Source organism: Aulonocara sp. 'chitande type north' Nkhata Bay, linkage group LG12 (genome assembly GCF_057382095.1).
Source record: "Aulonocara sp. 'chitande type north' Nkhata Bay isolate Kocher_YH1m ecotype deep benthic linkage group LG12, A_spYH_male_GT1.1, whole genome shotgun sequence".
NCBI classification, from domain to species: domain Eukaryota; kingdom Metazoa; phylum Chordata; class Actinopteri; order Cichliformes; family Cichlidae; genus Aulonocara; species Aulonocara sp. 'chitande type north' Nkhata Bay.
Window position 1 is genome coordinate 1058478 of NC_141355.1, and position 23810 is coordinate 1082287.

At 47.1% G+C, this 23810-nt stretch overlaps 2 protein-coding genes across 2 annotated transcripts in view; one reads left to right on the plus strand and one right to left on the minus strand.

The window, feature by feature from the left end:
- Positions 1 to 23810, minus strand: part of pdzd2 (PDZ domain containing 2) — a 100398-nt gene that overhangs the window by 50536 nt on the left and 26052 nt on the right. Inside the window, exons 2-4 of the mRNA XM_086313120.1 lie at positions 19092 to 19182; positions 17485 to 17793; positions 15481 to 15956 (exon numbers count right to left, since the gene is read on the minus strand). Of these exons, the coding sequence (XP_086169246.1) occupies positions 15481 to 15956; positions 17485 to 17607 (599 nt within the window). The 5' untranslated portion in view covers positions 17608 to 17793; positions 19092 to 19182. The remainder of the gene's footprint in view (positions 1 to 15480; positions 15957 to 17484; positions 17794 to 19091; positions 19183 to 23810) is intronic.
- Positions 2691 to 5746, plus strand: LOC147316613 (zinc finger MYM-type protein 1-like). The gene is made up of 3 exons (XM_086313122.1): positions 2691 to 4187; positions 4612 to 4726; positions 4934 to 5746. The coding sequence occupies exons 1-3, from the start codon at positions 2971 to 2973 to the stop codon at positions 5459 to 5461; spliced, it is 1860 nt and encodes a 619-aa protein (XP_086169248.1). The 5' UTR covers positions 2691 to 2970; the 3' UTR covers positions 5462 to 5746.

A 23810-nucleotide genomic window follows, 5' to 3' on the forward strand; every position in this document is an offset into this window, starting at 1 on the left:
TCTACTCTGTGGTTCACAGCAGAATGAAGGCTTCCACTTGGGTGGCCTCAGAATTTCATCTCTGCTTGTCGTTCTGTTGGCTTCATCAGGTGGAGCACAGCCGAGTATGAAGTGGCGGAAATGGGAATCAGCACCTCCAAGTCTGAGGTCGTGGTCCTCAGCCGGAAAAGGGTGGAGTGCCCACTCCCGGTCAGGGTCGAGTTACTGTCCCAAGTGGAGGAGTTTAAATATGTCTGGGTCTTGTCTTGTTCATGAGTGAGGGGAGAAGGCAGCAGGGGATCCACAGAGAGGTCTGTTGGTCTCTCACAGATACAGATGCTGTACCCATCCATCTTGGTGAGGACAGAGCTGAGTGTAAAAGCCAAGCTCTCAATTTACCGGTCGATCTACGTCCCTAGCCTCACCTATGGTCACGAGCTGTGGGTAGTGACCCAAAGAACGAGATCGCGGATACAACCGGCAGAAATGAGCTTCCTCTGAAGGGTGGCTGGCCTCTCCCTTAGAGATAGGGTGAGGAGTTCGGCCATTCAGGAGGGGATTAGAGTAAAGCCGCTGCTCCTCCACACCGAAAGGAGCCAGTTAACATAGTTAGGGCTTCTGATAAGGATGCCTCCTGGGTGAGGTGTTCCAGCCGTGTCCCATCGGGAGGAGGCCCCGGGGCCTTGGTGTTCCCCCGGATAAGCTAGAGGATTTGACCCTGTGACCTAGCCCTGCATAAGCAGAAGAATATGGATGGATGGATGAACTGAAAACAGATGGAAAGCCATCAAGCTGTGACCAGCAGGTCTTTGTAAGGCAGGATAAATTAATGTTGATCGATTATTAAATCATTTGCTAAGAAAAATAAAGGTAACATTAAAAAACATTGACTCTTAAGCCCACCAGAAGTGTGGGAGCATATTTTAGATCTACAGCAGAAGCATGACTTAACCTCAGCGTGACAGAAGTTTGATGTAATCACCATGAACTGAGCAAAAGATAGACAGTCACTGTAAAACAAATGATTACACTACCAGACATTTCAAAGGAGCTTGCAAAGAAAAGCGTCTGGACTTCTTTAAGTTGCTTGAAGGCGTTTCACCTCTCATCCGAGAAGCTTCTTCAGTTCTAATGTCAAATGGTGGAGAGTCCCAGATATAAACCTAGTGGGAGTTTCCCCCCACAGAGGGACAAAAGGACCCCCTGATGATCCTCTAATCACATGAGCCAAGGTGTGAAACTGGGTGTGGGTCCCAATCAGCCAGAGTTTCGGGTGAGTTCATTGTGAAACCTGGCCCCACCTTATCATGCGAATTCCTGAGGTCAGATGGCCCAGGATGTGAGTGGGCGTTAAGGCGTCTGGGAAGGATCTCAAAACTGGATTATAGATGGCAGAGAGTTGGTGTCGTAAACCCCGCCTCTGTTCAAAGATGGTCGCTCACAGTGGACATAGATGCTTCTTTCACTCCTCTTTCAAACCTCTGTCCTCTCTGTCCAAAATGTGAACATTGGCACCCTCGAAAGAGTGTCCTTTATCCTTAAGATGCAGATGGACAGCTGAGTCTTGTCCTGTGGAGGTGGCTCTTCTGTGTTGTGCCATGCGCTTGTGAAGTGGTTGTTTGGTCTCTCCAATGTAGAGGTCTGAGCATTCCTCGCTGCACTGTACAGCATACACCACATTGTTAAGTTTGTGTTTTGGAGTTTTGTCTTTCGGGTGAACCAGTTTGTGTCTGAGCATGTTGCTGGGTCTGAAATACACTGGGATGTCATGCTTGGAGAAAACTCTCCTGAGTTTTTCTGATACACCGGCTACATAGGGGATGACAATGTTGTTGCGTCTGTCCTTCTTATCCTCCCTCGCTGGTGTCTGGTCTTCTTTTCTGTGCCTCTTTGCTGACTTTAAGAACGCCCATTTAGGATAGCCGCACGTTTTGAGTGCTTCCTTTACATGTGTGTGTTCCTTCTTTTTCCCTTCAGGCTTAGAGGGAACATGTTCTGCCCGGTGGTGTAGGGTCCTAATTACTCCAAGTTTGTGTTCCAAAGGGTGATGGGAGTCAAAGAGGAGGTACTGGTCCGTGTGTGTGGGCTTCCGGTAAACTTCGATGTTGAGTTTGCCGTTCTCTTCAATGTGCACGGCGCAGTCCAGGAAAGGCAAACAGTCGTCCTTTGTGTCTTCCCTGGTGAACTTGATGTTTTTATCCACAGCGTTAATGTGCGCAGTGAAGGATTCCACTTCTTGTGTCTTGATTTTGACCCAGGTGTCGTCCACATATCTGTACCAGTGGCTGGGTACTCTTCCTTTGAAAGAGCCGAGAGCCTTCCTTTCCACTTCCTCCATGTAAAGGTTGGCTACAATAGGTGACACGGGGGAGCCCATGGCACAGCCATGTTTTTGTCTGTAGAAGCCTTCGTTGTATTTGAAGTATGTTGTGGTGAGGCAGAGGTCTAACAGTGTGCAGGTCTGATTGGGTGTGAAGTTGGTCCTGTCCTCCAAGGAGCTGTCTTCTTGTAGTCGTTTTCTGACAGTCTCCACGGCCTCCGTGGTGGGTATGCAAGTGAAGAGAGAGACTACATCAAAGGACACCATGGTTTCATCTGGATCCAGGGTAAGTTTCTGGACCTTGTCGGTGAAGTCGTGGAGTTCTTGATGTGGTGTGGGGTGTTCCCCACGAGAGGAGCAAGGATGGTAGCAAGGTGTTTAGCCAGTGGCGGCTGGCCCATAGGGGGCGCTCGGGCTCCGCCCCCCCAAATGTGGAGGAGTAAAAATATATATTTTTAAAAAATTCATCAATGATAGTTTTACTATGTGTGTGCCCATATACAGCCAGGCGTATTTTAACATTTTCACCAGCTGACTCATTAAAGTTCAACCAACAAACGGTGTTTTTCTTCTTCTGGGGCGCTCGTCAAAGCGCCCTTGATATGCAGCGAAATAGCCTATCATTAAATGGTTGCCAGGGGAAAATAATAAATATTTGACCTCTGAATTAAATGGTTTGGGGGCGCTTAAAATTGCGCCCCTGCAGAAAACGTGAAAGCTCACGAGTTCATATGGACAACAGTGTAAAGCTAGCTGTGCTAGGGAAAACTAGCATAGCGGCGCAGCTAGATGATGGACATCGGATTGCTTTAAGAAGGCACAACGAAGAGGTAGATAAAAACCGTCATATTTTATCTAAAATCATCGATTGTATTAAGTTTTGTGGTGCTTTTGAGCTAGCAATGCGGGGACATGATGAAAGTGATTCCTCAGACAATCCAGGGATTTTTAGAGGTTTAGTCGACTTGATGGCATCAATTGATCACGACTTGAGGCAACACCTTGAAAATGCTACTGTATTTAAAGGCACCTCGAAAACAGTCCAGAACGAGATCCTGGATTGCATGTTGGCAGTTCTGAGAGAAAGGATCGTGGAAGAAGTAAAGGCAGCGAAGTTTTTAGCCATTCAAGCTGATGAAACCACTGACATTTCTACACACTGTCAGTTAGTCATGGTGCTAAGATACATTGACCAACGAAACCGTATTCAAGAGCGTTTTTTTGAATTCATCAAGCTACCCAATGCTTGTGCAGATGCAATAGCCAGTGCCTTATCGGAGAGGCTGCGCTTCATCCTCCCCCAGGGACAAGAGAGAAAGTTGATCGCCCAGGCCTACGATGGGGCCGCTGTAATGAGGGGTACCACTGGAGGAGTGCAGCGTAAGATACAGGACATTTATGCTAACGCTCACTACGTACATTGTTATGCCCATCAGTTAAACCTGGTAATGCAACAAGCAACCTCCCACATCCCTCAAATCAGTCACTTTTTTTCCGACATAGCAGGATTCGCTTCTTTTTTTACTAAATCGAGCAAGAGGACTGCAGTGCTTGACGAGGTGGTGGCGCACCGACTTCCAAGTGCATCGGCAACCCGTTGGAACTTCAACAGTCGTGCTGTGAATACAGTGTATGAACATAAAGACGATCTGGTGAGGTGTTTTCAGACCATCCGTAACAGTGAAGGATTTGATGCCCCTACAAAGAGAGATGCCGGTGGTTTCGTGAGAATGCTGGAAGACGAAGCTTTCTGTTTTTTCCTGGCCTTGTTTCACAAGATAATGCCACATGTAGACATGCTGTATAACCACCTACAGAAGAGAAACATCGATTCTGTCACCATCGCAGGGATCACCCAGACATTCATCAGCCGCATGCAGGCTATCAGGTAGGCATAAAAGCATAAATATGTAACCTAGAATAAATGTTAATTATCTATGCATAGATTCTATCAAATTCTCTGCATATATTCTGTGTTCTGTGACTTAAATGTTTAATGGAATTCAGATAATTTTGATTTATATCAGCCTTTGAAGTAATTTTATGAAAAATATTTGATTAAGTATATTTGATGAAGTATATTCCCAGTAATGATTTGATGTAGCCTATACCATAGGCTATTTCCTGAAATTATGGCCAGGGCCTTTATTTACTTGCACTGGTTTTCCCCCAGCCATTAAACCAGGTCCGGTTATTAATTAAATCCGGTAATTCCCGGTAATTAGAACACAACCTTTGTTTGGTTTGTGTTTGGTTAATATATCCCTATTCAGTTTTCAGAAGCCATTAATGAAACTTATGTATTGGATCAGGGAGGCACTTCCTAATCTGGTTGTGGATGAGGAGTACAGGGGACCTGTTCAAGACCCACCCACAAAGAGACGGAGAACATTGGGGGAAGACAGGCAACACCATTTGGCACTGGAGGTAAGCACTAGCTGCTTGGTCTGATTTAAATCGGATCATCAGATAAAATCTAATGACGATGCTGTCAGATGTCATTTGATATAGTGGTCATGACTGTTTTGTTTTGTTATGGACAGATTTTTTTTTTCAGAATAATGATTAACATGAGACATGTGCCAAAGTCTTACCACTGAATCTAACTCTTACCAATTATATATTATTGGATAGGTGTGCGACACCATTATGAGCCATGCCAAGGAGAGGTTTTCTTTCACCAAGCACCTTGTCAGCGCCACTCTGTTGCAAGGAGACTTGTTCCAACAACACAGCAAAAATTTTCCAGATGCAGCACTACAAACCACAGTGGAAGCCTATCCCTCATTGGACAAAGCCAGACTTAAAACAGAACTGTCCCTGATCTACGACAACGAGGAGTTTCAGAGTTGTAGTGGTGCGCTGGCGCTCTATCAGGTTCTGATGGAAAACAACCTTCAAGACACATTCACCGAAACTGTAAGTCTTCTTAACATCCTCATCACCACACCAATGACAACATCAGAATCGGAGAGGTGTTTCTCTACTTTAAAGAGGATAAAAACTTTCCTGAGAAACAATATGGCTCAGGATCGGCTCAACGCTCTGGCTATGCTGTCCATAGAGAAAAAACTCACACAAGAACTTCCTGATTTCAACACCAGGGTCATCGAGAAATTTGCCACTCAGAAAGACAGACGAGCAAAGTTCTTGTACAAATAAGAACCCTTAACCATATTTACTCTCTTTCTCCATCCCTCTCTCTTTCTCTCTTTAGCCCACCCCCCCAATCAGTTTACAGTTGTTGTTTTCAATAGTTATTTTTCATTCATTCAAAAAAAAAAAAAAAAAATCTGTTCATGTTCATTTTTACAAATCTATACAAATGGCCAGAATATGGTTGTTCATTTTAAATTTAAATTAAAATTGTGTTGTTTGATGTACTCATTAAATGGGTCATTTTAGTCGATATCATAAAAATTGCCCCCCCTGAGATTTTTTTCAGGAGCCGCCACTGTGTTTAGCAATGTTGTAAGTGGCTGAGTTTATGCTACTGACTATGGGTCTGAGTGGGACAGCTTCCTTGTGGATCTTAGGAAGTCCATAGATGCAGGGTATGGCATCCCCTGGGTAAAGGCGGTGATATGTAAGGCGGTCAATAATTTTGTCCTTTTCAAAGTCTTGAAGGCAAGCTATAACTTTCTTTTTGTAGCTGCTTGTGGGGTCTCGCTTTAGGGCTTCGTAGGTATTGTTATCACTGAGGAGAGTAGTGATCTTTGTGTGGTAATCTGTAGTGTTTAGGACCACGGTGCATCTTCCCTCATCAGCTGGTAAAATAATGATGTTGTGGTCTCTGCTCAGGGAGGCGACGGCCTTCTTTTCCTGTATTGTGAGGTTGGACGGAGGGACTTTGGCACTGGAGAGCGTGGCTGAGACTTTCATCCTGATTTGCTCTGCTTCTGTCTGTGATAATGTATTAATCCGTATGGCGGTTTCTGTGGCTGTGATGAGGTCCACTATGGGCAACTGTTGTGGAGAAATGGCAAAATTGAGTCCTTTGGCTAATACTCTCTTTTCAGGTTCAGTGAGAATCCTGTCTGAAAAGTTCTTTACCCATTTCTCCTGACTGGCATCAGGTGTGTTTTCTTCTCTGGGTTGTGTAGGTTCAGACTGAGGAGTGTGTGTTTTTGAAAGCAAGGTGTGGAATTTCCTGCGTTGTCTTTCTTTTCCTTTAGAGTGTTGGGCCCGCTGAGCCTTGTCCACAAACTTGTAAACCTCTTCTAAGATTGGAGAGGGTAGAAGGATTTCCAGTTCCTGCAGGGTCTGGCTGTTCTTGCTCTGGAGGGCATCTATAGTGAAATGGACCTGTCTTATCCTTTCACTTAAAAGGTGATTTTGTGCTCTCTGTAGAATCAAGTCTGCTCTGTATCCCCTGACAGTGGATCCAAGGCGTAGGCTCTTAGGAACAACTCTGCTTTGTGTTGTTCACATTTTGGACAGAGAGGACAGATGGTTTGAAAGAGGAGTGAAAGAAGCATCTATGTCCACTGTGAGCGACCATCTTTGAACAGAGGCGGGGGTTTACGACACCAACTGTCTGCCATCTATAATCCAGTTTTGAGATCCCTTCCCAGACGCCTTAATGCCCACTCACATCCTGGGCCATCTGACCTCAGGAATTCGCATGATAAGGTGGGGCCAGGTTTCACAATGAACACACCCGAAACTCTGGCGGATTGGGACCCACGCCCAGTTTCCCACCTTGGCTCAGGCAATTAGAGGATCATCAGGGGGTCCTTTTGTCCCTCTGTGGGGGGAAACTCCCACTAGGTTTATATCTGGGACTCTCCACCATTTGACATTTGAACTGAAGAAGCTTCTCGGATGAGAGGTGAAACGCCTTCAAGCAACTTAAAGAAGTCCAGACGCTTTTCTTTGCAAGCTCCTTTGACTACAATGACCTGGATGACTGAGAACCTTCACAGACATACCAAACATTTCTGTCCGTTGTACTTTCCAGACACAGATTGAAGCACTTTGTGCCAAAACACAGTGACAGACAGCTTTAGAGGGTTTATATATTTCTACAGGCTGGGCCATTTATATGGATACAGCGTAATAACATGGGAATGGTTGGTGATATTAAAGTCCTATTTGTGGCACATTAGTATATGTGAGGGGGCAAACTCCTCAAGATGGGTGGTGACCATGGTGGCCATTTAGAAGTCGGCCATCTTGGATACAACTTTTGTTTTTTCAATAGGAAGAGGGTCATGTGACACATCAAACTTATTGGTAATGTCACAAGAAAAACAATGTGTGCTTGGTTTCTGAAATTACGGATACTGGATGCCTGTGCTGGCATTTCTCCTGCGGTGTTGCTATCAGTGTGTGAAGAGTGGGAGAAGAGGGTTGCATTGACAATCCAACACAATGGGCAGCACATTGAACACATTTTATAAGTGGTCAGAAACTTGTAAATAACTCATGAAAGAATAAAGTTACGTTGAAACCAAGCACACCATTGTTTTTCTTGTGACATTACCAATAAGTGTGATGTGTCATATGGCCCTCTTCCTATTGAAAAAACAAAAGTTGTATCCAAGATGGCCGACTTCTAAATGGCCACCATGGTCACCACCCATCTTGAGGAGTTTGCCCCCTCACATATACTAATGTGCCACAAACAGGACTTTAATATCACCAACCACCCCCATGTTATTACGCTGTATCCATATAAATGGCCCAGCCTGTGTGTATGTATGTATGTATATATATATATATATATATATATATATATATATATATATATATATATATATATATATATATACATCGGAGTTGCAGAAAGGTGCGACAAATAAGGTGCCTAAGAAATACAGCAAGCTGTCCATACCTGAGGCCTTGGAAACTGCCAAGCAAAGACTCACAGCCTTGGCCAGCCGCTTGAGGAGGTACACCAGAGAGATAGAAGGCAGGAGAATAAACCAGCTGTTCTCCACAGAACCAGCAAAGGTGTACTCTCAGTGGCAAGGGAAAAATAAGAGAACAGCACCACCAAGGCTGGAGACGGAGCAATACTGGAAGAGCATATGGGAGAAGGATGCAACCCATAACGGCAATGCTCAGTGGCTAGTGGATCTGAGGGCAGACCACAGCGACCTCCCTGAACAGGGTCCAGTAACCATCACAGTGGCAGATATCCAAGAAAGGGTCTCCAGTATGAAGAGTTGGACAGCACCAGGGCCCGACATGGTTCACGCCTACTGGCTGAAGAAGCTGACTGCACTCCACGAGCGTCTGGCAGCACAAATGAACCAGCTGCTAGTTAACAAGAGACACCCGGAATGGCTAACTGAAGGCCGGACGGTCCTGATCCCCAAGGACCCCAAGAAGGGACCGGTCCCCTCCAACTACCGACCAATAACCTGCCTCAGTACTACATGGAAGCTCCTGTCAGGCATCATATCGGCTAAGATGAACAGGCACATGGGTCAATACAAGAGCGGGACACAGAAAGGAATTGGCAAGAATACCAGAGGTGCAAAACACCAGCTACTGGTAGACAGAACAATCAGCCGAGACTGCAAGACCAGACTGACCAACCTGTGCACTGCCTGGATTGATTACAAGAAGGCCTATGACTCAATGCCCCACAGCTGGATACTGGAATGCCTAGAATTGTACAAGATCAATGGGACCCTAAGAGCCTTCATCAGGAACTCAATGGGGATGTGGCGTACAACACTAGAGGCCAACTCCAAGCCCATAGCACAAGTTACCATCAAGTGCGGGATCTACCAAGGAGATGCTCTGTCCCCACTGCTGTTCTGCATAGGCCTGAACCCCCTCAGTGAGATCATTAACAAGACTGGCTACGGATACCGACTACGGAACGGAGCAGTTGTCAGCCACCTCCTGTACATGGATGACATCAAGCTGTATGCCAAGAGTGAACGAGACATCGATTCACTGATCCACACTACCAGGCTATACAGCAATGACATTGGAATGTCGTTTGGACTGGAGAAGTGTAGTCGGATGGTAACAAAGAGAGGGAAGGTAGTCAGAACTGAGGGGATTGAACTACCAGAAGGCAACATTGCAGACATAGAGGACAGTTACAAGTACTTGGGGATCCCGCAGGCAAATGGGAACCATGAAGAGGCCGCTAGAAAGGCTGCAACCACCAAGTACCTGCAGAGGGTCAGGCAAGTCCTGAGGAGTCAGCTGAATGGTAAGAACAAGATCCGGGCCATCAACACATACGCCCTGCCCGTGATCAGGTACCCTGCTGGGGTAATAAGCTGGCCAAAGGAGGAGATAGAAGCCACTGACATAAAGACAAGAAAGCTCCTTACCATGCATGGAGGGTTTCACCCCAAGTCCAGCACCCTGAGGCTGTACGCTAAGCGGAAGGAAGGGGGCCGGGGACTGGTGAGTGTCAGCACCACAGTCCAGGATGAGACAAGGAACATCCAAGAATACATTGGGAAGATGGCCCCAACTGACCGAGTGCTCAGTGAATACCTCAGGCAGCAGAAACCCAAGAAAGAGGATGGAGACGAGGAACCATCATGGAAGGACAGGCCCCTGCACGGTATGTACCACCGGCAGATAGAGGAGGTGGCTGATATCCAGAAATCCTACCAGTGGCTGGACAAAGCTGGACTGAAAGACAGCACAGAGGCACTAATCATGGCAGCACAAGAACAAGCTCTGAGCACAAGATCCATAGAGGCTGGGGTCTATCACACCAGGCAAGACCCCAGGTGCAGGCTGTGTAAAGATGCCCCAGAGACAATCCAGCACATAACAGCAGGGTGCAAGATGCTAGCAGGCAAGGCATACATGGAACGCCATAACCAAGTGGCCGGCATAGTGTACAGGAACATCTGTGCCGAGTATAACCTAGAAGTCCCGAGGTCAAAATGGGAGATGCCCCCAAGGGTGGTGGAGAATGACCGAGCTAAGATCCTGTGGGACTTCCAGATACAGACGGACAAAATGGTGGTGGCTAACCAACCGGACATAGTGGTGGTAGACAAACAGAAGAAGACGGCCGTAGTGATCGATGTAGCGGTTCCGAATGACAGCAATATCAGGAAGAAGGAACACGAGAAGCTGGAGAAATACCAAGGGCTCAGAGAAGAGCTCGAGAGGATGTGGAGGGTGAAGGTAACGGTGGTCCCCGTGGTAATCGGAGCACTAGGTGCGGTGACTCCCAAGCTAGGCGAGTGGCTCCAGCAGATCCCGGGAACAACATCGGAGATCTCTGTCCAGAAGAGCGCAGTCCTGGGAACAGCTAAGATACTGCGCAGGACCCTCAAGCTCCCAGGCCTCTGGTAGAGGACCCGAGCTTGAAGGATAAACCGCCCGCAGGGGCGTGCTGGGTGTGTTATATATATATATATATATAGGCCTGCCAAGCCTGCCAAGCCACAGCCTTGGCCAGCCGCTTGAGGCAGGAGAATAAACCAGCTGTTCTCCACAGAACCAGCAAAGGTGTACTCTCAGTGGCAAGGGAACAATAAGAGAACAGCACCACCAAGGCTGGAGACGGAGCAATACTGGAAGAGCATATGGGAGAAGGATGCAACCCATAACGGCAATGCTCAGTGGCTAGAGGATCTAAGGGCAGACCACAGCGACCTCCCTGAACAGGGTCCAGTAACCATCACAGTGGCAGATATCCAAGAAAGGGTCTCCAGTATGAAGAGTTGGACAGCACCAGGGCCCGACATGGTTCACGCCTACTGGCTGAAGAAGCTGACTGCACTCCACGAGCGTCTGGCAGCACAAATGAACCAGCTGCTAGTTAACGAGAGACACCCGGAATGGCTAACTGAAGGCCGGACGGTCCTGATCCCCAAGGACCCCAAGAAGGGACCGGTCCCCTCCAACTACCGACCAATAACCTGCCTCAGTACTACATGGAAGCTCCTGCCAGGCATCATATCGGCTAAGATGAACAGGCACATGGGTCAATACATGAGCGGGACACAGAAAGGAATTGGCAAGAATACCAGAGGCGCAAAACACCAGCTACTGGTAGACAGAACAATCAGCCGAGACTGCAAGACCAGACTGACCAACCTGTGCACTGCCTGGATTGATTACAAGAAGGCCTATGACTCAATGCCCCACAGCTGGATACTGGAATGCCTAGAATTGTACAAGATCAATGGGACCCTAAGAGCCTTCATCAGGAACTCAATGGGGATGTGGCGTACAACACTAGAGGCCAACTCCAAGCCCATAGCACAAGTTACCATCAAGTGCGGGATCTACCAAGGAGATGCTCTGTCCCCACTGCTGTTCTGCATAGGCCTGAACCCCCTCAGTGAGATCATTAACAAGACTGGCTACGGATACCGACTACGGAACGGAGCAGTTGTCAGCCGCCTCCTGTACATGGATGACATCAAGCTGTATGCCAAGAGTGAACGAGACATCGATTCACTGATCCACACTACCAGGCTATACAGCAATGACATTGGAATGTCGTTCGGACTGGAGAAGTGTAGCCGGATGGTAACAAAGAGAGGGAAGGTAGTCAGAACTGAGGGGATTGAACTACCAGAAGGCAACATTGCAGACATAGAGGACAGTTACAAGTACTTGGGGATCCCGCAGGCGAATGGGAACCATGAAGAGGCCGCTAGAAAAGCTGCAACCACCAAGTACCTGCAGAGGGTCAGGCAAGTCCTGAGGAGTCAGCTGAATGGTAAGAACAAGATCCGGGCCATCAACACGTACGCCCTACCCGTGATCAGGTACCCTGCTGGGGTAATAGGCTGGCCAAAGGAGGAGATAGAAGCCACTGACATAAAGACAAGAAAGCTCCTTACCATGCATGGAGGGTTTCACCCCAAGTCCAGCACCCTGAGGCTGTACGCTAAGCGGAAGGAAGGGGGCCGGGGACTGGTGAGTGTCAGCACCACAGTCCAGGATGAGACAACGAACATCCAAGAATACATTGGGAAGATGGCCCCAACTGACCGAGTGCTCAGTGAATACCTCAGGCAGCAGAAACCCAAGAAAGAGGAGGGAGACGAGGAACCATCATGGAAGGACAGGCCCCTGCACGGTATGTACCACCGGCAGATAGAGGAGGTGGCTGATATCCAGAAATCCTACCAGTGGCTGGACAAAGCTGGACTGAAAGACAGCACAGAGGCACTAATCATGGCAGCACAAGAACAAGCTCTGAGCACAAGATCCATAGAGGCTGGGGTCTATCACACCAGGCAAAACCCCAGGTGCAGGCTGTGTAAAGATGCCCCAGAGACAATCCAGCACATAACAGCAGGGTGCAAGATGCTAGCAGGCAAGGCATACATGGAACGCCATAACCAAGTGGCCGGCATAGTGTACAGGAACATCTGTGCCGAGTATAACCTGGAAGTCCCGAGGTCAAAATGGGAGATGCCCCCAAGGGTGGTGGAGAATGACCGAGCTAAGATCCTGTGGGACTTCCAGATACAGACGGACAAAATGGTGGTGGCTAACCAACCGGACATAGTGGTGGTAGACAAACAGAAGAAGACGGCCGTAGTGATCGATGTAGCAGTTCCGAATGACAGCAATATCAGGAAGAAGGAACACGAGAAGCTGGAGAAACACCAAGGGCTCAGAGAAGAGCTCGAGAGGATGTGGAGGGTGAAGGTAACAGTGGTCCCCGTGGTAATCGGAGCACTAGGTGCGGTGACTCCCAAGCTAGGCGAGTGGCTCCAGCAGATCCCGGGAATAACATCGGAGATCTCTGTCCAGAAGAGCGCAGTCCTGGGAACAGCTAAGATACTGCGCAGGACCCTCAAGCTCCCAGGCCTCTGGTAGAGGACCCGAGCTTGAAGGATAAACCGCCCGCAGGGGCGTGCTGGGTGTTTTTATATATATATATATATATATATATATATATATATATATATATATATATATATATATATGAAGAGTAATACCAGCCGGCAGGTGTGGCAAGGCATCCAGCACCTAACCAACTATAAGATCAATCTCGGAGCTGCGGACGGTGACCTGGAGCTGGCAGAGGAGCTGAATATCTTCTTTGCCCGCTTTGAGACCAGGGTACCGGAGGTATTGGAGCCACAGCAGCAACACGCCACCCATAGCAGCACCACCCTCACCCTGGAAGAGCACGAGGTGAGGCGCATGCTGCAGGCTGTTAACCCGAGGAAGGCGGCGGGTCCTGATGGTGTGCCAGGTCGAATATTGAGGGATTGTGCAGGACAGCTGGCTGGGATCTTCACCAGGATTTTCAACAAATCCCTCGCACAGGCGACTGTCCCACTCTGCCTGAAGTCCTCCACCATAGTCCCCTTGCCTAAGAAGCCCCACATCACCGGCCTGAATGACTACAGACCGGTGGCACTCACCCCAGTGGTAATGAAATGCTTTGAGAAGCTGGTCCGCAGACACATCACAGCAGCCCTGCCCCGCAGCCTGGATCCACACCAGTTTGCCTACAGAGCAAACCGATCCACGGAAGACGCTGTAGCCACAGCACTCCATGCTGCATTAACTCACCTGGAAGAGCATGGTAGCTATGTGCGGATGCTCTTCGTGGATTACTGCTCAGCTTTTAACACCATCCTTCCACACAAACTGGTGGCCAAGCTACAAGACCTGGGGCTTCCATACAGCACCTGCATGTGGATCAATAGCTTCCTCTCGGGCCGTAGACAGAGAGTCAGAGTTGGCCATCACACATCCTCAGCCCTGAGTCTCAGCACTGGCTCACCCCAGGGCTGTGTGCTCAGTCCACTGCTCTACTCTCTCTACACACACGACTGCACTCCTCGCCACCACAGCAACATCTTTGTGAAATTTGCAGATGACACCACAGTGGTGGGGCTCATTTCCAAGGGAGACGAGTCTACGTACAGAGACGAGGTGGAGCAGCTGGCGTCATGGTGTAAGGCCAATAACCTCCTCCTCAACACTTCAAAAACCAAAGAACTCATAATAGACTTCAGAAGGAAAAAGGCAGAGATCCAACCACTATTCATAAATGGGGACTGTGTAGAAAGGGTGGCAAGCTTCTGCTTCCTGGGAGTCAATATAGAGGAGAACCTTTCCTGGAGTGTGAACACCTCCGAGCTGCTGAAAAAGGCCCAACAGAGACTGTACTTCCTGAGAATTCTCAGGAGGAATAACATCACACAGAGACTGCTGGTGTCCTTCTACAGAGCCACCATTGAGAGTGTTCTAACTTACTGCATATGCATCTGGTACACTAGCTGCACAGGGGCTCAGAGGAAAGCACTCCAAGGGATCATTAACACCGCCCAAAAGATCACTGGCTGCCCTCTCCCCACACTGGAAGTTCTACACAACGCCCACTGTTTTAAAAAGGCCCAAAACATCATAAAAGACACCTCACATCCTGGCCACTCCCTGTTCGAACTGTTGCCCTCAGGCAGACGGTACAGGGCAATCAGAGCAAGGACTAATAGACTCAAACACAGCTGTTATCCAACTGCAATAACACATCTGAATACTACAAAAAAATGTCCATCACGCCACTCTTGTGTTAATCTATGCACGGCCTGAAGCATGTGTGTGGGAATGTATGTGAATGTTTTACTGTTATATCTTATTAGTATTTTAAGTATTCTATCTATTTTATTTATTGAATTTTATTGTTTTATTTATATTTTGATATTGCTAGGGATGATGCAATGATCGGGGACCATTCTTAATTTCGTTGTTCTCATGACAATGACAATAAAGTTTCTGATTCTGATTCTGATATATATATATATGTGCTCACACTCTCTTCATCACTGTAGAGCACTTGGGTATAGAGAGGACTTCAAGCTGCCCCAGTCCAAATCATGAGCCTTGTGCCACTGTGCTTGGAGCTCTGATCACTCTGTTGGGTCAGACTGTGGCATTGCAGCAAACTGTCAAAACGTCTGCTCTGACAGAGCTGCTCACACTTGTTAATGATCATAATCCAATTTTATGTTTTATGTGTTTTATTTATTTATTTTGCTGTTTTCTGTTATTCTATTGTTTTAACTTACTTTCTGTACAGCACTTTGTTCCTGTGCTGGGTATTTTAAAGTGCTTTATAAATAAAATTGGATAGGATTGGAATGATCATAATGATGAATGATGGTTATCAATGCCTGTGTCTTCAGTGTATTTGCTGTGGAGGTAATGAGTGTTATTTACTTTTCACAGATCTTCACTCATATATCAGGTTTTATTAATCTTACCTGGCTCCACTGACATCTACTCCCACCATTAGCTGCCCATTCAGTGACAGCAGTTCATCTCTCAGTTTGATCCCACCACAACGAGCTGCTGGGCTCCTCTTCCTCACCTCCGTCACCCAGATGCAGCCCACATCCATGATGGGGCTCTGATCCCTCCTGCTCCTCGGGCCTCCCTTCTTTCTTCCCTTTGGGTCTCCAAAAATAGGGATGTTTCCAAAGCTAAGGCCGAAGTCCGCAGCATCCCCCTCATCCTTACTGAGGGAAACCGTATGAAGCTCAACATCTAACGCCTCACTGTATGAGGCCCGGCTGGCTGATGGAGCTGTGTCCCCCTCCATGAAGTTGAAATGAATGTACTCCACCAACTTCTGAATAGCAGCCAGACAGAGGGACGTGTCCTCCACATGTCCTCCGCCACTAACAGTGCTGCACACACTCTCCCCATCCCCGTTCTGGTAGGAGTCAGGATCCAGCCGCTGCAGAGAGAAGAAGAGTCACCAATCAGGAAACAGACGTTAGTTTTCAACAAATACACATTAATTCTGTTCCTCACAGGCCACTTTTAATTTTTCCTTCTTTCTTTTTTAATCTTGTCCTGTCAGCAGCTTCAGAACTGTGATGTGAATGCACGGAGCACGCTTTGCTCCTGCAAGAACAGCTATACAGTATCTCGATCAGGGGTGTCAAACTCGCGGCCCCCGGGCCACTTGCGGCCCGTACACTGATGTGGAGAAACATAATGCAGTTTGTCTTTGAAGTGACTGTTTGTTAGGGAGGAAAATCAAAAGCACAACATGACTGACTATGAAGACGACACGAGCAGAGAGCACAAACCTGCTGAGGCTGTCGGTGACAGTCGCACACTGTGTGCACTTATTTATTCTGTTCTATACAAACACAACGTGCGCGCACACAGAGGACCAGTGTGTTTGGAAGGCTTCAGCTAAGTTTGCAGTTTTGTCTGATACAAGATCTGAAATTTAAAAAACAAACGAAACATTTTAGGAAATGTTTGTTTGTTTGTTTTGTCCTAGCTGAACACTAACGTGTGAGACGACAGCGCCAGCAACGGCTCTCCGCTCGTTTCAGTTTGACCCCCTGATCTACTGGCTCCTCTTGTTTATGGGAATCCTTTATCTGTTTGTTTATTCATTTCTGTTGGTCTTATTTCAAATATTACATTGAATGTGCTAGTATGTGCTAGCATGTGCTATCACCAACAGCTTCACTGTAACAGACAAAAACAAACAGCAGCTGGGAGAGACACACGACTCAACAGTCCTCTGATGGTGTGCACTGAAGTGGAGGGCATGCTCACGTAGGAGCACGTCATGAAGTCTCACTCCACCTTTTGGTAGAAAAAGACATTGGTTTTGTTTTTATTACACCAAATGAAAGCAGATGTTGCTTCTAGAAGCAACCGTACGGAGCCGTGCGTCCTCCTGGGATCAAACCAGGGATCTTTCACTTGGTAGGTGAAACTACAAAACCATCAAACTTTGTTCAGTAAAAATGGAAAAAACGACGCTTGTGCAGCCAGAACAAAGCGCACAATGTTGAGTTGTCTGGGCATTAATGAGGTTGTGGTGGGAAATGTGTCATCGTTAGTCTTGTTTGTTTGTAATGTAGACACACTGTTGTTTTTCTGTCAGTGCGACTGTTGCTGTGATTCGGTGCTGTATAAATCAAACTGAATTCATCTGAATGACATTTTAATAATTAAATGAATTGTGCATGTTTTACTCCCCGTGAGTATTTGTCTCCGAGCTCTCTGATTGCTCTGCCCAGCCCAGGGTCACCACAGAGCAGTGAACGACTTTTCTGTGTATCGTTGTCTTTCCCTCATCTGCTGTCAGGCCATGTCTTTAACAGGTTTGCATCCTGCCTGTCTGACTTCTTGGTGTGATGCATGTCCTCCCACTCAGAGGTTGGGATTTAAGGTGGAATCAGGTAACATCAATGAGAGCATGCAGCATTATCTTATGTGGAGAGACTGGTCAGTACCGTGTAACCAGAGGAGCTGTCCTGACTTAGATCATCATCCTGCTGTGACCTCGTGCTGTGAGCCCCACGCCAATCCTCCAGCAGTGACAGAATGCTTATGGCGTTGTCCTGAGTGATAGGCATCCTGGCATCTCCCCTTGTCCTTCACCAGGCGCCACTCTGATGCTTCCAATGATCAGTGTAGGAGCAGGAACCAGTCTGGGACGGCTGCCCCGAACCCATCTCTCAGAGAGAGCAGTGCAGAGACAGTGTGGCGGAGATGTGAACCAGGGTGGATGTCATCACTGACAGGACACGTCTGGTGTGGGTCTGCAGCACGAGACAGAAACAGTGTGATACAGACTTTAATACACACACAGATAATGTTTGTTTTTCCTGAGTCATCGAGCTCGTCAGTCATTCCTGCCGCACACGTCTGTGCTCTCTGATGCTTCACATGGTAACAGTGCACCAAACAGAGCCTGGAGGGTAAAGAGCTCAGAGTTTTACGATGTACAGCACCAACCAATCAAAAAGCACTGTGCACGATCATTTCCAAAGTACATATAAAATAAATAGCTCAACGTAATGCTAGCCTACTGCTGTTCAGGCTTCAGTGCAGCTATGCCATGTTGGTGGCTGTTATAGAACCGTTTATATTGAGCAGCTAAACAGGAAGAGGTCTGCTCCACGTCATCACAACTGAAACGTAACAAAACAAAAGAGCCGCGCTGCGTACAGAGGCAGAGGAACAGTTACTAGGACTAACTAGCACTACACGCTGAAAACAACCTGGTCTTTGTGACTGCGACACAGGAACCTGCTGACTTCATCGTCTCACAGAAAGAGTTTGTAGAATAAAGAGCAGCGATACGACAGGCTGTGTGTATTTATAGTTCGGATTGAAACTGTGCAGAGAATTCAGATTTTCACCGTGTTATGTGGGACATTCAAATCTTATGACTGAAGACTGAGTCTTGATGCTGTTAGCGAAGCAGTCAGATGCAGGATATGCACGAGATCAACAGCAATGAAATGATTGTGATATTTCACACACAGTGACCTGGGTGATCAAACTGACTTCAGCTCAGCCAGCAGGATCTTCAGGGGCCCGTTCACAACAAGCTGCTCCCGAGGACTCTGGGCTGACACTGCATGTGCACACTTAAAGCTAAGCGTAGCCACATTTGTGGCAGATATAGACAAAAACGCAGGCTACCATGAGACCACGCTGTAATGACTATGTAGAGCCTGGGCTTCAAATAAACTGCTGGGCTTTGTGGCACCATCTGCGTCTGCTATTCCTGTACACACAAACAGTGCCTGCCCTGTCCTGGCCTGAGCTGAACCGTGGGCTGGAACAACTACTTTAAACGTCCCGGGGTGAGGGTATAGTACAGGGTGTATGCTCTGAGGAGACAAACTGCAGTTACAGTCTTGGACTCCTCACTGACTGACAGAAAGCCAAAAACCATACAGGATGGGTTTCATTTGCTTTTGCACTTCAACAAACAGATGACATTTTCACTTGTTCAATAAAGGACAAAGATAAGTGATGGAGTTTAAGACTCAGTTAACAAATGACAAACAAATGCATTAGTTCCTTTGTCAGATCATCACAGACTTACCAGCTCTGCTTCCAGCAAGTGCAGAAACGTAGCAGCTCCTGGGCATTCACAGGATCCTTCAGTGCATCCAGTGTATGTGAGCACAGGAAGCCTGAAAACAAACGCAGCTGTATCTATTTGTGCTGACATCACATCTGCATTTGTCTACAATAAGCCCGTGTGATAGGCTACGAAGGGTTTGTAATCTCCAGACTGAAGTTTGAGAAGAGAACAGGATCATCTGCTGACACACTTCAGCTCAATAACAACAGCATTAACATGACATTTCCAGTAATGACCTAAATCCTCCTAAATGGAGCACTCCCCCCCCCATAATCTCTGGCTCAGTGCTCCACACACGTAGCAGGACGATGCTGCCCATCTACAGGACTGCTGGCTCAGCACCCACAGTCAAACTGGTGAAGCTGACTCCACATCAGGCCTGTTGCACACATGTCAGTGATCATTAGACGTGATAAAGGAAGCAGCTGGTGATGATGACCTCATAGAAGGAGCCTCAGCTCTGCATGAAGCACACTCAGAGCTGTGGGAACATTCAGCTCACAGAAACATCTCTGTGGGCGTGGAGGTGTGTGCTGATGACAGCGGTTACTCGTTGTGTACTTGGGAAAGTCGCACGTTGTTCTCACTGCACTGTTTGTTTCATTAATCCTTAGAGGCATCGGTCAGCCATCTTGGTAATGCCAATGGGCATCTATATATCAGCTTAGCAGGCCCATCCCATCTAATGAATGAGAAAGAGCCATGACAGTAATGTCACTGGTACATAAATGATAAGAGCTGCTTATAAAGTTAAAACTATGTCTCTCCCAGACGCTTCAGTTCTACTCTCCATCAGCTGGGAGCTCTACCAGTGTGAGTGTCACACAGCTGAAGACTCTTTGGTACCTGGTCTGGTTCTTATATAACACTTTTCTACTCTCTCACAGCACTTTGTACAGCTAGCACACACTCTCACACTATGATGGCTGCATCAGGAGCAGCTTGGGCTTAGTACCTGTGGCGTACCCAGGGATCAAACCACCAGCCTTCCTGATTGCAGATGACCTCCTCTGCCTCCCGAGCCACCCTGCTGGGTTACACAAAGCTGCACTTCTGTCGTTGCAGTATTTTCCTACAGATTTCTGTTCAGTTTATTCCTCTTTCATTTCTTAGCTAACCTACAACAAATACCTACTGTGGAATATTTTTAATTTCTAGAGGTTTGTGCATCGTCACAGTTCTATGACTGTGGGTGCTGTGATACGACCACAGTCTCATATCCTGATATATGATATTTCTCCTCCCGATAACCACATAGATCACTAAATAGTGCATCTTCTGTCAGTTCTGTGAATCTCAGCAGCTCGACCTGTGTGAATGTTTCAGCTGGGAGTCAATGCATGACACTGTAACGGCCGCCATTTTCTTTGTATTTCTTACACGGCGTGCTGCGGGGAAAAGCCTGTTCTAATGTTTGAGGTTTATTTGGAGCACCTGACGGCTCGTTTTGCCTCTCGTCTGTAAACTCTCTCCACGCTCTGTCACGTGACTCTTGCGTAGGTGGTAGAGGTTTGTCATGTTTGAGTGGGGGTGGGGCCACTTTGTGCAGGTTCAGGTTTGTGTCAGACGTTTCATAACCAAACCATGTCCATGCTACAGAGGCAGCCCCTCGTTTAGGAGTAAGGTCCTGGATGCGTTTGGACCGGTCCTTCTGTTTGGAGCTAACTGGTTCTGCCTCGTCTTCACTGGTCATGCTGGGATCCTCTGTGCCTGCATCCACGTGTCGACCATCCAAACCATGAAAACATTGCTGTAAGCAGTTTATTTTGTGACACCACGAAAAAGTATAATTTGATCGTCATCTCACACGGCCCCAGGCAGAAACACTCCATACCTCACAATAGATACAGCATGAGGATATTCAGAGTAAGCTAGAAGCAGCTTGAAGTGACTGTTGTTGTGAACTGGTGCCATAGAAAGAAAACTGAACTGAAATCAAGTCTGGGATCATTCTTTGAATTTGACAGTTCTTTTCTAAGCTACAGGCGGTTACACTAAGACTTGGATGGATCAATAAGCTACTTTCTAATTAAACTGCTGAGAACATTTACAGAACAGCTGATATTACTCTTCATTTGAGTCTCCAGTGAGATACCCACAGTGGGGTTCAGAGGAGAAGTCTGAAATGTGCTCATTAATGGAGTCGAGCTGAGCTCAGTATTATTCAGACTGTTGGTTGAAGCATTCTTTCTGTCCATCTATAGTTTGGCAACAGGGATTAGTTGGTTCTGTGTTCCAGGCTGACCTACATGCTTCACCCACCCCCACAGCCCACTCTTCGTCCAGGCACCATATGGCCAAAGATTAGAAACAGCCTCATTTCAGTGGATCTAAAGTGCCACATTGTTACAGACTACAGGACAAACCCACAGTATCACTGTAATCTGGAGCACACGCAGCTATGACACTATGGCAGGTCTCTGACTGTCTTCCAGGATACCCATAATTCAGTGCTGCTCTGTGTGGTCTGCCAGTTCAGTTTCTTCATCGGGCACTTCACTCATATATTAAATAGTCTGTGCACACATGGACCCGAAGTTTGAATTAGATGAAAAACATAGTTTTTCTTCTGGATTTAACTTCTCTGTTGTTCTCCACTACTGTTATATTGTTGGAAGTGCCATATTAAAATAAACAGAGGCCAGAGGTCGCAGCGGCAGCAGTCCACACATCCTAGGCCACCTCCTGCACCTGGGAACCAAGGCGTTCCCAAACCAGCGGCGAGACATCATCTCTCATGCTCAGAACACCTCAGCTCAGAGGCACCAGGAGATGAACCACCTTAACTGGCTTCTTTAATGAGGAGCAGCTCTACTCTGAGCTCCTCCTGAAGTTCTTCAACCTACCTCTAAGGGAGACCCAGCAACAACAACAGTCACCTCAAGGTGATTTATACTGTAAGGTAGACCCTACAAAAACCCCAACAACCATATGGCCTCCTATGAGCAAGCCACCCACTACCCATTGGCCATACGTGATGGTAGGAACACAGCAAGTAAATTTACAGGTTCCCTCTGCACGTTCTTCAGTAGGCTGGTAGAACATCTGCATCACTGCAGGTGCTAACAAGACCCCAAGATACTTAAACTCCACTGAAGGCAGCGGCTTGTCCATGCACAGAATGGCCACAGCATAGATGAGGCCTCTGCTCCCCCCAAACCCAAGCAGCCACAGGAAACAATCACTGCATGTCGCTTATTCACAGACTAGTGAGGAGGAAGCAACACAACACAAGTGTCAACACTTCAGGGTGAGCCGAGGCCAAAATAATCAACACAACAAAGCTGAGCTCTGACGCCCACACACGGAGAAAAGAACCACGACACAGTCCCAGCTGCTTGTCCTATTCAAAGGCAGGAGAAAACGATTCATTGCGAGTGACGGCTGCTCACCCCTACCCACTCCACTTCCTCCACTGTGACACAGCACCTCAGCCGGCTTTATGGGAAGCGTGTGAACCTCTCAGCGCTCCAGGCAGGCTGGTCCTTCAGCCAATAGTCGATATATTCGTCCAATCGCCCAACCTTAGTGTAGCTTCCCCTGGGTATAACTAGTGTTATGGGGTCTGGTCATTAAAGTCGACTGTGTAAGACAGTCTATCAGCCTCTTCATGTAAACACTTCCTGGGTCTCGTTTCAGGAGCTTGTAAGTATTTTTCTCACTGCGCAGTGACAAAATGTTCTCATGACAGTCTTTCTGGTTTAAACTGTGCATCTACCCTTGTCTGCTGGAAGGATGATGATGTTGTTGTCATTATTAATTGATGTGAGTGCCTTCCTCTCCTCCATGCTGATGTTGGATGCTGGGGGCTTTGCATTGCTGAGACAGGCCCACGTTTGTCTCTGCGTCACAGCAACGTTCAGCCCTTTGGCGAGGATGTTTTTCTCTGCTTGGCTGAGCTGTCTGCCAGATGCATTTTTCACCCACTTGTCCACATCCTCGGTGTGGCATCCTTATCCTTTCTGCTCACTGAGGACACTCAATGAGTGTTTCAATGCACAACAAGTAGGTCAAACTTCCTTTGCTGCCTGGTCTTAGAGTTTTCATGCTGTGCACGACAAGCCCTCTCAGAGAATTCAAGCACCTTTTAAAGAGTAAGATAAGATAAGATAACCTTTATTAGTCCCACACGTGGGAAATTTGTTTTGTCACAGCAGGAAGTGGACAGTGCAAAAGTTATGAGGCAAAGATTAGAATACAATAAGAATAAATACAGTACACAACTGTACAGAATAGAATAAAATAAAATACTATATACAGTAGAATAAAATAAAATAAATATACAATAAGATAAAAATAGAATACAAATACAAATACTATATACAACTGAGTAAAAATACAACGATGACAGAAAGGAGCATAGTAAGCACACCCAGAGATGTAACCACATTAAGCCAGTATTAAAATCCCTTTATGAACTAACAGAAGGACTTTAAAGGCGTGTTGAACTGGGAACCAGTAGAGCATCTCAGTGATCTGGCCCCCTGGTACATCTCTGACTTGCTCACTGACTATAACCTGATTAGACTTCTTAGGTCAGCAGTTTGTGTGTGTGTGTTAACTTACACTGACATTCAGTTAGTTGTAGTTCCCTTTCTTATTTTTTAGCTTCAGCTCTGAAATAAAGCACACAGCACAGGACACAGTGTGTTTGGCTACACAGGGCCACTGGAACAT

Bases quoted from the DNA above. Each gene is read 5' to 3' on its own strand.
- LOC147316613 (XM_086313122.1), top strand. From the start codon at position 2,971: ATGGTTTGGGGGCGCTTAAAATTGCGCCCCTGCAGAAAACGTGAAAGC. The intron at 4,188-4,611 runs GTAGGCATAAAA...GTATTGGATCAG, and splicing joins AGCCGCATGCAGGCTATCAG to GGAGGCACTTCCTAATCTGG. The intron at 4,727-4,933 runs GTAAGCACTAGC...ATTATTGGATAG, and splicing joins AACACCATTTGGCACTGGAG to GTGTGCGACACCATTATGAG.